Below are 15,516 nucleotides of genomic sequence, written 5' to 3'. Positions count from 1 at the left end.
GCTGTAATTGCATGGATGGCACGAGGCAGGATGGTGCAGCATGACATATAATGCTTCCCACAGCTCATTCACTGGGAGATTTGGTCTGGTGATCACAGCACAACGATGCCTGGTAGAGGTTCTGCTGATGTGCTCAGGCAGGATGCCACACTGGAGCTGAACGTGGAATCAGGACTTCCCAAAACAACCCTTTTGCCCTGTGTTGACCATGTGCCATCACCTGGGGCCAGGCACAAAGTGTACCACGTACTGTGGGTCCCTCAGCACACTCTAAAACTTGAGTCCACCAATGGGTTTTGCCATCGGTACTATCACTGTACCCATCCATGCATATGTGCACATTTGACCTCAGGGGCCACTCTTACAATGTGAGATAGATGCCTCCAAAAGGCCCATGATGCGTGTGCTGGCAGTGCATGTTGCTGCGTAACGCCCCATAAGGCAGCTCAGTCACCTACTCTTCTGCAGCCCTTGCAAACCATAGTCCACTTGACGCTAAGGCTGGATTTCATGAAGGCTGGAGCAGCTTTCACATTCTGATCCTAGCCAAGATCTTCCAGCTATTTCATCCTTGTACCGGATCTTTACTGGATCTTCCTCAGGGCTTAAAATAAGGTGTTCAAAATTGGATGAGATGCTAGTCTGGGAAATAAATTGAAAGGCAGATTTATAGAAGAATTTGTAATCCCTTTGAAAATAAAAGTAGTTGAGCTTTCTCCATTTATTTTAACCAAATCAAATAAAAGAAGCTGAAATTGCAAGGAGAACCAACTTGGATAAATCCCAGTGCAGCCACATCTAAAAGTACGAAATTAACCCCGAAACACATCTTAAAAAATAAAAAATTCTGCAAATACACTACACTTTTTTTTTCATTAAAAGAACCTTACTGCTATAGCACCACTTCCAGTGTCTGACCAATCTGTGACACATCTCAGAGCAGAGGATTTTTCCATTAATGTCGTGCTCTGAATGTGCTTGTTGTGAAACACCGAGCACGCGTCACAAACGTTCACTCTGAGCCAAAGAACATCTTTGATCACAATCATTTGATTTTCTCTCTACTCCAAACATTACTTTTTGTTTCCATTGGACTCTTTATTCCTCTTAAATACAAATAAAAGTCTAGCAGCACATCATGGGGAAAAAAATGCAGTTGGGTAAACAATACAAACACAACAATTTCTATTTGATTAAGTGAATAAAAATAAAATTTCAGACATCCTGGGTAAAGTTTCTGAGGCATCACATGGGAAACCTGACAGACAGGTTAGTCCTTGTCCAACCAAGAAATATGCCTTCTCCCCAACATTCCTACCACATCTATGCAATGTGATTTTTAACATAACTCCTCAAGGTTGCTTGAACATACCTTAAAACATAAACCAATATTTTTTCTTCCATCTGCCAGGTATTGTACTGGAGACATGTTTGCTGCTTCTGAGTGACATCCATTTATTCAAATCCCTTCTGAATCAGAATCAATATTAGCTAGATCCATTACCTCCTGCTTTATTGGCAGTTTGGGTGCTTGTTCAGAAAACAGTCCCTCCTAGTAATGTAATAAAGCCCCCACCTTAGAGATAATTAGGTTGTCTGTGATACAGCATCCACTGATGATCATTTCCCTGCTGATTTTGGCCTGCTGCTCCAGCTCAGGTTGCAGTCTCCATCACTAAACTCTCTTACATCAGACCATCTGAGTCTCATCACCTAATAATTGCCATAGTAGATTTATTTAGGTTTTTTTTTTTTACTCTTCTATAATAACAGCAACCAGCCAAACCTCAGAGTGTCATTAACATGCTTTTAAAATGCACTAAAATGGTTTTGTCAATTACCTTGAGATTTAATATCCCAGCCACAGCACAGATATCCCTCACCGTAACAACAAATCCCTCCAGGAGCGCACACATGGCACCACCCTTCCCTGCATTTCCTCTGGGTCCTCAGCATACCCTGGAGGCTAATAAATTCAAGCTATGTCAGAGTAAGGGCAGAAACAAGCTCCAAAAATGCTATGAACATTCAGACACAGTATTGCCAACTGTTTTCCCCTATTCTCCCTCTTGCCAGGTTCCCGACTTAGGCCCTTGTCATTAATTTCATTGCTGATAGAGAGGAGGACCATGATCTGAGGCATCCACTCACTTTTCACTCACTTCCCCTGATTCTGTGGTGCAGACTATCCCAAAATGTCTCGCTTATTCAGATCTGCAATTTTACTGTTGAATCTACTCACTCTTGGCTTTGACCATTGAAGGATTAAGGAAAAGGAGTCCTGCTCTGTTGGGTACGTCGGCCTGCGAATGATGGTCTTTGTCCTAACAGGTGGGAATACAAAACTTTGCAGGTCCTTTGAGGCCTTAGGATCATGCCTAATTATCTCCATGTCTTTAAATAATGGGAGTGAATGACTGACAGGAACTCTGTGCGAGGTATAGGAGAGACACAATATTGCTATCGTGCAGAACATTTCCTGCTCAATATTATTGTCTGTTGCTTACAAAAGGCTGAAGTACACCAGTGTAGATAGATTGCCAAATCCTGGGATCCCCAGGAAATATCCCAATAGTCTTGGAGTCCAGCCTGAGCCTGAATAAATGCAATGTATTACAATCAACAAAGCACTTAATTAATGAATGCTGACATTGTACCTTCCTTGGAACAAACAAAGAGGAAAGCATGGCCCTGTGCCCAAAGAGTTTACAGTCTAAATTAGACTGGCAATACAGATCAGACATACAAAACATGCAGAGGGAAGGCTGACACTTCAGCTTTCCCTTTGTTTTTTGTAAATGCAGACATAATATAGTGGCAGCAGAAAATAAAGAATCTCTCTCCAGGACCCCATGGCTTTTCTCACCTTCCTGTCCACAAGCAAGTTTAGATTATATCTTCCTTTCATCTTCTTGCTGTCCCCCCGTACATGCATGCGTCTTTTCACAATAAGCTCTTCCTAATTTAACACCCCCTCCTTTTTTTTTTTCTTTTTTTTTTTTTTTTTTAAGTCTTCCACAATTAGTTCTACCAGCTCAGAATATCCTCCTCCAAAAGTACATCACCTCAGCTCCTCTCCTCACTTGACCTAGGTCATCCACCTCCTTGGTTCAAATACTCCCTCATATTTAGATCAAAAGCTAATCCATCCCACCACACTAAGGTCTCTATTCTTCTTTGTCATACAACTTCAAACACCCTACAGTCTCTGCATGGTTTTTAATGTCCCCTGCCCACACTAGATCCATCTCTCTCCATCCCAGATCAACTCTTCCATTTCCATTAAGATCACAAGAACCTATCAAATAAAATCACACACCCAGACAATGCACTTACACCCTGAGGACTGGATGCAGAAGGAATCATTAGCGTCTACAGGTGGTAGGGCTATGAACGAAGTCCTTTATGCAGACTAGTAAATTAGTATAACACAGGAATTATTTGTGATTTCCTTGCTGTCTACATTGTAAGAAAATGAAGTATTTGCAGTCTCTAAGCATATCACGTACAAATGTACATCACAACTTAAAACTGAGTACCCTCCCACCTCCAAAGCATGTTATTTTGGCAACTACCATTTGTGGGTTTGTTTATCTCCCTTTGCCAAAAGCCAAGAATTTGTCATCAGTCTAGATCTCTCTAGCTTTTCTATTTCCATTCATCTTTCATTTCCCTTAAAATATTCTCCGCTCAGTCAAAGTGTTACTTAGCTTTCACTGTTTTTTACAGAGAAAGTTAAACATATTGAAAAAGAACTGTAATAAGGCCCCTAACAATTTTAGACCCAAATAAGTGACACACACACAAACATCTCCTCCCTGCAGGTCAGAAAATAGTATTACCATGCACAGTATTGTCAATATCCTCTCTCCTACCACTACTGACACAAGGAATTTGAAATATCTATTTTGTGCTGGTGAAAAGTGGACAGAACTGAAGGAAATGTAAAAAGAAAAACACAAACAGAAGGGAAGCCATTTAAATTACTTACCCAGCATCAGTGCTATTGCCACACAGTAATACATCTTCTGTACCATTTTTTATGAAGTAGTTAACTGCAACAGAATTAGAGAAACAGCTTTTTAACAAGTACATTCTGGGAGTGATAACGTTCACAAATATTATTCACCAACTAACACATTCAACTGGCACAGTAATTGAGAAAAGAATGGCATATTTTGCTTTGTTTTGATAATTTTAACTTTTATGAATTGTAAAAACAAAGATATTTTTTCAAAGCTCTTTAAGCATTTGGTGCTTATATTCCAAACCTGACCAGTGCAATAGGGTGGCAGTAGGGCTGTGAGCAAAGTTCGAAGGAAACATCATCTAGCCATGCGGCTGCTCTAAGTACGAACGATGTTACTGGATTCAGTATAGCAATGCCTAATGAAACTAATCCATAAGTTTGCCCATTTGGACTCTGCGTTGATGAGATAAATATTAATTAAAGTTTGTGATAACAAATCCTGACTCGTAGGTTAAAATGCAACTTTGATATGAGTCAAAATGTAATAATACTGACACAGCAGCCCATTCCGCCAGTCTGGTGAATTTTGTTCAGGAGAGAAAATACACACTATAAAGCAAAAGAAATTGAAAAATGCGCACCGTTAAAGATCAGACAAACAAGGAAGTATTCATAAAGACAAATATTTATCAATGCAGTCATCCGTAATGCCAATGGAGAGAGACAGACAGTTCTCGAGGGAGACTCAGGAGCACGCTAAATTTAAGTGCTCTGCATCATTCCCTTGTTGACTATCAATGAGACTTAAGGAAATTAGCATCCCCAGGCTAATGAGAGCCTTTCTGTACACACTCCCTCTCCTATCCCCAGTCAACAAATAGTCTAAAATTCAGAGAAACAGAACAGGAGGCCAACATCTCAAAAGGATAAGCAAAATCAGTTTTCGAGAGAGAGCCTGAAAAGAAGAGATGTTCTAAGGAGAATCTCTAAAACCTGACTGGCAGCATAGAAGAAAGGATAAAAGCATTGGTCATGCATCATAAATGCAAAACAGAGGCCAGCAGCTGACTGACGGAGGGTGGGTATACTGGTGTGTTTTGTTGCAGCAGCGAGGATGGATTCCCTGTTGGCACAAGACATGATGGTGGCAGCCTTACACAACATCTGTTTGCGAGCAAAGGGGCCTCTGCAGATGATGCTCTGAAGAGGTTCTTCATTATAGGTTAACCTAACCCCCTGTTGTGAAATGCTTTAAAAATCAAGAGTGACAGCTTATCGAGTCAGGCTATGCAAAGAATGCTCAGTGGCTCAAGCCACTGAACAGATGTGCTGTGGCTTTCTCAGTAAGCTGCGAGCAGGGGAAAAGCCCTGCCCTGCTGCATGCCAAGAGGGAATTACTGTCCATGAGCTTTGTGGTTATGAGGGCACGTGATGGTGTTCACAAGTTATCAGAGCATATATCCTGCTCAGACTATATGCTTTTTGGCTTTGTCGTACATTTGGGCTTTCGACAGAAACATCTTGACTGACGGCAACACCACAGTGATCAACATGGTTAAGGAGCTGTGAAAAAATCACCAGAAAAGCCGGAAGGATGCGGGTTCATACATCTCTTTTCACCCTCCACTTCTGCTGGTGAAACACCTACTGTTCTCAGGATAGATGGTATCTTATTTGTTACATATACAGTTAGTGACACAAACCCTCTGTGATATGGAGGAAACACAGCACATCCATGAAATAAGAGACAGACAAACAACTACAGAGGTTCTGCACCTTACTGGTAAGTGGTATTGCTACGCAGGATACCTTGAACTTTGCAAACATGCACAGCTCCCTAGGAATTGCAACCTTTCATACCGCAAATGCTAGGACCAGGAGGACCACAGATCTGTCACTATACATTGACCAGTTTCTTCAAGGTATGACTGAAGCCCTGAAGACCAAAGCAACACCTCCTGCTCAGCTGAACCAGAAGATGAGAACAGAGTCAGAGCACAGAAATAAGGAGCAAAGAGAGAGCGTGTGCAAACAAGATGTTTAAAACCTCAGGAAGACACAAAATTCTGTTGTGACTTAAACATTTACATTTCTAAAACAAGCAATACAGTCGGTGCCAAAGAGCGATATGAAATGCATGCTGAGGAATCAGTGTGTAGACGCGGCTAGGAGGGGTATCTTCACCACGGGATCTGCAACTGTGCAATGGAGCATCACCACTACTGTGCCAAACTTCCTGAAGAAGAGCTGAATTACTGATTCCCTACTGATAAATGAAGGGGGGATTAGAGTATTATGCCTGAGGAGACAAATTGCTGTATTATCAAACAGGCACACAACAATCAATTTGTCATTCAAAGCAAGTTGGTTTGGATTTCGATCAAACATGCCATGCAATCAGAGGTCTTTAAGAAGCAAGCAGTCATCTCTCTTGCTCTTAAGAACAAACCACCCTGGTATCGTATTAGCCTGCAGCCGCAGCTTTCTATCACTTAACTCTAACATGACCAAAAAAACCAAAAAAAAACCCTTTTTCATTTACAATAGATGTTTATCTCTGAAAGGCAGACTGCTTGAACTGATAAACACCTTACGAAAAGCATGACTTTTTCATTGTCTTGGAAGATTCAAACTAATCTTTGTTTTGTTTTGTCAGCTTTATCATGGAAAAGTTTCTACCTATCAATGGGGAACACCATAGGAAAATAAAGCTGACAACCTCCATACTATATACATACATATTCAGTTTAAAGTCAAATCAAGCCAAAACAATAACATTTTCACACTTGCTTGTGTGTAAATAAAGTATATCCAACATGCCATTTTCTCCAAAGGATCTTTCTCTTTTTTTTTTTCCCCTTCCAGCTTTACTAAAATATTGATGTTAGAGTTATAGTGTGCATTATGTTTTTTAGGAAGTTTCCTACAGGAATTTCCAGAACTACTTGGTTATTTTAAAATAATAAAATAAATTATCAGAATAACACTCGCTTAGTATCTGTTTCTTCTTGGCCGCACATTATTTACTCCATTGGTGCCAGATAAACATCTATTTTTAAATAATAGAGAACATTTCCTGTCAGCACTTAGCAGTCAAAAATTCAATAGAAACATGTTTTCCAACAACCAGATGCTATTTTCTCCAAAACATACGCACATTTGTATCAACTCTAAGCCTTATAAAAACATACTAAGACCCCGTAATTCCCATTGCTCCTAACATAGTATTACTTGTGCTACGCTGCTTCTGCTGCCAATAAATAGGTGCACTATGAACCCCTGTGTTGGTGTTGTCTTCCTTGGCTTGCATTTTAGAGGTGCTGAGTTCAACAAATCAAACCTGTAAAAGTGAGTGCTCACAAGCAGCTTATTACCTTCTTATAGAGTTTTGTCTGCCTGCAAGGGAAAATGTGATACTGGCAACTGCTTCAGCCAAGGTGGCTCAAGCACCATGAATTGCTGTGTACTGGGGTGATGAAGCTCGTGCTGCCACAACCTCACTGCAACTGGTACTAAAGACAGTTAGAGAGAGTAGAGGTTTACCTCCATCTACTATGGATAGCATCTCTTGGCATAGGCTTTATCAAACATCAACACAAATGTTGTACCAAAGAGTTCCTCTAGTCTATTCCCCTAACTGTTCTGAGGAAAGGGTTGATAACAAATATTACACAGCTGCTGTATGTTACATTATTATTTGGTAGACTACTGATGGTTGTCTTTAGATCTGACACTGAGCCCATTGAACAGAGCATCGTGACTACGGAGTGGGGTAATGTCCGCCTTTCTCCACCACCAGCAAAGGTGATGACCCTAGTTTTAGAGTTACAGCTGTATGCAGACAGTGAGCAAATACACAAAATCCTCTAGATTTTTGCAGTGCCTTCCTTCTAAAATAAATTCCTCTAACTTCTCATATTTTCTGCTGTTTTATTCTACGCTTTCTCCAATTTACCAATCTTTCAGGTTTCCACATTGCTCTCTTCCACACCAGGCAGTTCTAACAGAGCAAATATTCACAATGGCTCCACCTGTCAGGCAAACAAAAGAAAAAGAAAAAAAAGCCAAACTTCCCATAAAATTCCTCAACAAGACAATTAATTCTAATTAAAATTATGCTCCATCTTATACCTTCCACACCTATGTCACACCACTTAGCAGAAAGCTGCCGTGTAGAAAGCCCTCTGCAATTCTGTGTAGAAGGATGGGAAAAGTTTCCAGATGGAAAAAAATTAATGAGGTTAGAGTCAGCTTAGAAAACATGCTTCCCAAGCCCACCTTCTGTTCCTTATTTGAAGATCCAGCTAAAATGATATTTTGATTTACCGCAAAGTCATTGGGATTTGAAAAAAATATATATGTTATCACACTTGCGTAAAGAGCAGCATTCAAATATCATTAGTCACTGCCCAGAGTAGAGTCCTCTGGCTGACTTTCTAACAAAAACTTGAGAGAGGTGTCTGTTATCTTGGACTATTTATTGCAGCCACACGGGTACACGCTGGTTGGAGACTTTCTCCTTTCGCTACGGCTGGCATGGAGCACTGACAGCCAACAAATGTCCACATCCAAATTTAAAATGCAATTCAGAAAGCCCCATCACCTTACAGTTGTGATATGTGACACAGAAACAAAATAGATAACACCCCCTCCTCGCCCTTTCGCCCACCGGCACAAACACACTGTACCTCCTGGCAATACATAATAATTAAAATGAATCCTTGCTGCACTTGCTGTGTGCACACTGTGTCACACACGGTGAAGTCTCTAATAAATGAAATTGAGTTTGAAGATGAAAAACATGCCTCTCACAAAAGCGATGGAACAAGCCGTATTAAGGGTATTATTAGGGAAGAATGCTTGGGAATAAATGGCACTGCCAGACAGTTCTTCCCTGCTAAAAGGGGTTGCAAATAATTATAATAATGAGGTACTCTCCTGTCGCTCACCCCATGACAGGGGATCTGATTTTCTTCCTCTCTCCCCTGGCATTTGCTGCTGTCGGTCCTTCTGTTAGGCTTTGCAAGCTCGCAGATGCTCTCCTCTCCCTTCTTGCTTCCCACCCTTCCCATCCTCTTGTCTTGTGCACCTGCTTCTGGTCCATCTCTCTCCTTTCACTTCACCCCTCATCATCTTTAAGGACATTTTCAAAATTTCAGTTAGAAAAGGAACAGGAGGAGCTAATTGTGAGGATGTTAGAGGGGGCAGAGTCTAAGCAGCCAACTTTTTTTGAGGGTCTTATATACAGCACTGGCTTACATATGAGTTTAGGGTAACTAGAGCCCTGGAACAGCCCGGACTCCAGGGGCTTCTCTGGGTATGAATCATCCTGCAGGAGATATGGAGGGGCTGGGACGAGGTTGTAGAAAACCATAAAACAAGGTGCTGGGAGAATAGTGGACCCCTTAAGCTCGAGAGTCACTGGTAAGCTCCTATCATCAGTGCTTCCCCCCAGTGCTTGACACAAGCCAAAAAAGCAATTTCCCAGCCAGGGCTCCACCGTCTCTATAAGGTAAAAAATAATTCATCCAATTTTGATAGAGCAGCTTTTACTCTCTTTGAGAAAAAGCCACTAAAGATATCAATCAAGCCCTCTGCTAAATGGCTCCTGTGCACTACTAAGAGGCTCTGAAAACCTCAAAGATCCACAGCGCTGTACGGTCCAAGAGAAGGAAAAGCAAATCAGGAGCATTTGGAGCTGCGGGCCAGAAGGGAGCGGAGAATTTACACATTCCACCAAGGCTGTCAAATTGGCTTGGGGACCATGCCAAGCCCATGAGCATTTTGAGCAAGGTGAGACAGGAGACAACGACCAGCAATAAATATGTGTGCTGGCTATAATGATCTTCAGATCACCTCCTTCCGTGCCTCTGTGTCTGGTCAGCCACGCAGACCCAACGCTTGGAGTTGTAGGCTGCACAGTACACAACTAAAAGCATATTTAATGCCACTTGTTTAAACAAGCGCTTCACATGAACAGGCAGCAAAACGCTGAAGTGTGGTTTCTGGAAGTTTTGTAGAGGGTTGTTTTGTTGTGTTTTATATATACATATATATATATATTTCACACAAAGGAATTCAAATCAAAAGCTGCTACAAGGGCTGAATGCATTTGTGATTACAGACAGATGCAAAGAAAAAAAAAAAAGAAAATACTCCCGCTTGTACTGTGATAAAGAAAACATGAATTGTCTCAAGAACTGACTAAGAGACAGGAAACAAAGATTAAAGATGAAAAGTCAAGGTGCAGAATCTCTGAAGGCTAATAGAGGGCTGTGTCTGCACTGGTTTACTACATTTGTAAGTACTGTGAAAAGAGGGTGAGCAGAGCTGAGGAAATCTACTGACAGCACAGTATTTTCCAGGTAACTCTAGTCCAAGCCAGGACTGAATGAGGAACACTATAGAGGCCAGTCTTGCTAGCAAAATGAGTGAAAAAAGGCAAAGTCAGATATTGTGTTATCAGAATGTGATGTAAAGCAAAGGAGAAAATCTCACCCATTCATAACATTGTCAAGTTTTAAATTCCCTAATTCCCTGTATCAGCTCCGGTAAGAGATACGGATTTTTTATTTATTTATTTATTAGGAACCCTTAGCCAACATTTTTATCTAATTTGAAGCTGGGATCAAAGAAAAATGTGGTAGTGAGATGCAGGAGGAAAGGGATGCAGTGCCATACAAGAAAAAATATGCCAATTTATTAACCAGTGTCTTCTGTCATCCAGAAGTCAGAGCACAGCATTGCTTTCAGTAGGGCAACTGCTGAACTGCAGGGTATTGAGAAGTGGGTAAAAGTAACAAGAATGACTGGGAAAACTTCAATAAGATGAGCTATTGAAAAAAATTGAGGTCTTTTATCTTAGAAAGGGGGGTGACAATCAGAGTCAAATATAGCACGCGTTTTGTAAAATAAGAACAGGGATCTTTGTGTACTCCTGGACACAGAATGTGATAATAATGTTTTGGTTTTTTTTGCCCTAAGAAAATGGGGGAAGAATCAAAAACAAAGATAAAGGATTTTTTTTTTTCACCGCACTTGTCATTTCAACTGCTAAAGTTACTGCCACAAGCTGTCCCTGTAGCCAAAACATTCAAAGACAGATTAGTTGCTTACATAGATAAGGATATCCAGAATTATAATAGTTATTACGAAATTAGAAAAATGTCTATACTCTGGACTGTACTAATTTCTTCTGGAACATGTGGGGCTGCTCTGTGCCACAGACAGGTGCTGCACCAGGTAAACCAAGGTCAGATTGAGCCTGGCAATTCCCTTATTCCATCTCTACCTCACTTGGCTGAATTCAGTGTTGATGGAAAGCACAGGAGAAAATATTTCCTGATGCTTAAAACCAGTGTGATAAGGGAAGGCAGTACTGCAAGCCATTCTCTGGTGGTGAGTGCATGCTGCACCTGGACTGACTGCTCAGAGTTAAAAGCAGGAGCTACCTCTTGCCCTTGCAAGGCTCATTATTGCTGAACCTGCAGCAAGCAGAAGTCCACGGAGAGGCTCCGAAGGGCAGGGCACAGACGAGGTCCTTTTGAACAGCGCTCTGTGAGTCAAGTGTATATCGCTTCGGTAGTTCATGAACAATTTGAAGGTGCAGGAAAACTCTCAAAATATTTAGGTTTAATCTTCTGTGGCAGATCTTTCCCCTAGCAGATCTCTCTGTAAGCGGTAATAATGCAGCGATGAGAGCAAAAGAAATGTATTTGGGGGGCAAATCCTCATGTTTAAAATTTGTTCTGAGACCAAGAACTTGCTCTTTCGCCACAAGGTCAAAAAATAATGCTACTGAATTTTCAGGAAGAGGCTGTATTAGGTACAACAGTACCAGCTCCTATGTTTCTCTGATCCTTGTACTTCTTCCACTGGGCTTTTCTTTTTCTATGTAGCTTAAAATGTTAAAGTGCACAGGTACAATACCCATGTTCATAACACATCACTGCATTAATGTTTGAGCATTTAAGCTATTTATCAAAAGATCCGCAGCACCTGAACAAAGCCGCAATATTTACAGTTAACGGCAGAGTAACGCAAGTAGCTTCCACACTGACAAGCACAGCCTGAAAGCCCAGAGAGGTTCTTTGTCTTAATCATTGGTTCACACACAATCATACATAATAAAACACCTCTTTCCAGTCTCAACCTGATTTATTGCTTCCCTCTTTTCTCCCACCTCCATAATTACTCATCCAACACTCACTGTCTTCTATTACCACCTCAGACAACACCTCAAACATTTCAGCTCTCCCCAAACTTGCTACATCTATTATCTGGCTTGGACATCATTATTTTCGATACTCGTCACACAGTTTCAGAATATCTTTTCATACAGCTCCATTTCAGTCGTTCTGAGAGCAAAAATGAAGCAACTCATCAGGCAGAGCTAATAACTAGGCACAGAAGTTGGATAAAACATGTATGTAGACACACATCTATATACACATCTTTTTTTTTTTATTATCATTCACATGTATACGCCTAAATATCCATGCCCATTTATTTAATAGTGTATTTAATAGCGCACTTATGAGTGCGCCTCGTTCAGATTACTTACTGGATGCAATTGGGAGATGCAAAGACAAAAGACCTAAACTTAATATATTTATGTATCTTTCTAAATACAGAACCCAAAGCGACCATGACTTTTCCAGGTATAACTGAAGGTGATGGATATTGTATTAAACTTTATCTGGATTATTATTATTACTATTATTAAAGATTTCTTTTTTCCTCAAACTTTCATTAACTACACAGTTTGACTTCAGAAGAAGAGAAAAAACACTGCCATGAAATGAATGTGAGAAAGTAGTCTGGAAGAAAAAAGCACCATCCCTAAAAAGTTGATTTTTAAGCTATAAAAATGGCAGTTGACTCCTCCCACCAGAAGTTTAATAAATCTTTATCAAACCTTTTTATTATTATTATTTCAACATCCTGGGCAGAATTACCTAAATGAAATGTGTCGTTTTTACATATTTATTTATTATTTTATTTTACAAGATACTGATTTTGAGGGAAAACATAGCACATTTTGAAAACAAGATCCTTTCAAAGCCTCTTTGGCTTTGAAAAAAAGTGGGGTACTTAGTTTAAAGAAAAAGAACACACTGGATTTTGAGACAAGCACTTCAAGAGTGATTTAATAACATTTTTGCTACATTTTAAGGTTTTCTTTCTTAAGTGTTTTTTCTTGTATTCAGTACTCAAACAGCCCTGCTCTACAAAAGAACACTCTATTTAAACTCAGGTTTCAAGTTACTACTCACTGATTAGTCAATAATCCATTTTACTAATGGCATACATAAATTACATTAAAGTTCCTACACTCATCAGCAATGTGAATCAACTACATTCAGTCCATTGGTACATCTTTTACTCTGCCTAAGCCAGTGACACATCAGACTTCATATAACCTTCAATGCAGTCATGGATACATAAAGCTTCTCTTCATAAAATACATCTTTAATTTTAATACCACAACCTAAGGCTTTTGAGCATGCTAATAGCAACTACTTTCCTAGAAATCTTTACAAGCATTGGAATTAACATGGTAGGTTTTCAGTCACCTGCTATTTCTAAACCGTTACCTCTCCTAAAGATAACTGACAGCACAATAATTTTAGTATTGATACATTGATCACATATTTTTCATATCGCCGTGGATGTAAACTATCGCTATTTTGTACTTTTTTATCTATTTAATTTTTATACATGACCACTGCTGCATCTACAACTTCAGATTCTCATGTTTATTATTATTAAAGTCTACAAATAATCCTATCTGGGCTTATTGATTGCAGTCCCTTACCAAATCTTGAAATGCAAGTATGAAAAATAAAATTACATACTAATAGCCAGTGTTCTCCTAGATAATCTAGCTGTCTCCATTTTAATTTTGAGCAGAATTTATCTTTGACATTTGACATCAAGATTTTTTAGCCTAATTCTATCTGTGCTCAACTGTCCCTCATCCCATACTGCTCTCATACAAAAAAAAATAGTCCTATGGAGGAGGCTGGGAGTCCTGATGAATTACTTCAGCCTTATTCTTCCTTTTTCTTTCTAGCTTTGGAAGAGTAAGCATCACTTATTGGAGGCAAAATCAGACTGGAATAACTTCTCTGATAAGAAAGGTCAGAAGAAGACTTCTTCTTAGAGGTTGTTGCATAAATTGTGAAGACCTAGAGTCATTTCAATTTGAAAGAATGGGAGAATCCTCCTGTTTATCATGAAATAGACATGCCCATTGAAAGGCAGATTTTGAACCTGCATTTTCACTGTGAGGAAAGGAGAGACTAATCAGTTATCTCACCCTACTATGACCACTGTGCCCAGTAGCTAAGCTGAGAAACCAGCTGTACCTGCAGTAATTTAGGTGAAGTTTCCCTCATAGAATTAAGCTTATAATGACAACGATCAAGAAAGTTCCCTTCTTGATAGTCAGACCCGAAATAGTCAGTTGTATCCTAGATCTTAGTAATTGGTGAACGTTGAACCTTAGAATTGGTGAAAGAAAACTCTCTGTGAATTTTCCCAGATAATCCCAATGCATAAGGGCTCTGTCTCTTGCTTTCCTAAGTTGCCTGGCTTCTCCTTCAGTTGCAGTAGCCACTGAAATGATGGAATTAACAAGCAAAGTGTTGGATGGAAAGGCAGGAAATCCTTAATCCTTATGGGATTTAGTTTACAAGATCCTTTCATGGCAGATGCACAATAACAGGAAAGAGCCCAGCAGCTCTCAGTGATGTTAGCAACCTTGCACATGAAAGAACAGCAGGGCTCAGCCATCCCTGGGTTGCAGCCAAGGATGGAGAATAGAAGCAGTGTAGGATCAACAAGCTCATCCAAGAAAGGTTAAGTAACAGGAAAAGGGCCAAAAGGGGAGGTGGAGGGGACTGACTTGTTATGGATCTATTAAGCACAAAAACAGACCAATTTATTTATTTTTTTTTTGGTTCAAATTTAGGGGGGGAAAAAAAAAACAAAAACATTTTTCTTCTGCCACCACAGTTCCTGCCACAACCAATAGTGGTGCTGGTTTGCTGCCTTTACTGGTGGTGGAGGCAGAAACAGGGGTAGCAGAGGTGTAGAGCAGCATCTGCACCGTCAGCCAAGATGGTCATGGTGACCACAACAATGTAGCAGGAAAGAACACAGTCTTGACTGTATAGCTCAGGGCTGGAGTCCCTTTATCAGGAGTACAAAGTGGATACATCCACAAGGATCAAACAAAAATTAGGCATTACCATGTAAATGTGGTTAAGCCAATGATGATCCAAACAAAGTTATTTTTATAAATTAACTTATTTCCCCCTTTATTCGAGAAAAAAAAAAAAAAAAGTGTTGCAAAGACAGACGAGAGAATATTCCCTGCCTGGGGGTTGAGAGCAGCTAAGGGTAGAGGATACAATTCAGTCCACATACAAAATCAGTTTGGAATAAAAAGGGCAGAGCTAAATCTATCCCAGGCCTTCTACAAAACCAAAATATCTTCTGCACCAAGTGCCTATGCCTATTAACTAACCACAGTTAAGCTA

At 40.1% G+C, this 15,516-nt stretch overlaps 1 protein-coding gene across 1 annotated transcript in view; it reads right to left on the bottom strand.

Annotated features, from left to right (window-relative positions):
• LOC106036851 (sodium channel protein type 5 subunit alpha-like) overlaps window positions 1–15,516 on the bottom strand; it is a 193,531-nt gene that overhangs the window by 124,002 nt on the left and 54,013 nt on the right. Inside the window, 1 exon segment of the mRNA XM_066991437.1 lies at window positions 3,992–4,055. Coding sequence (XP_066847538.1) covers window positions 3,992–4,055 — 64 coding nt within the window.

The sequence above is a fragment of the Anser cygnoides genome, chromosome 2, assembly GCF_040182565.1.
Source record: "Anser cygnoides isolate HZ-2024a breed goose chromosome 2, Taihu_goose_T2T_genome, whole genome shotgun sequence".
NCBI lineage: Eukaryota > Metazoa > Chordata > Aves > Anseriformes > Anatidae > Anser > Anser cygnoides.
The sequence above is the reverse complement of the archived record's forward strand: the minus strand, read 5'-3'. Positions and strand labels throughout refer to the sequence as shown.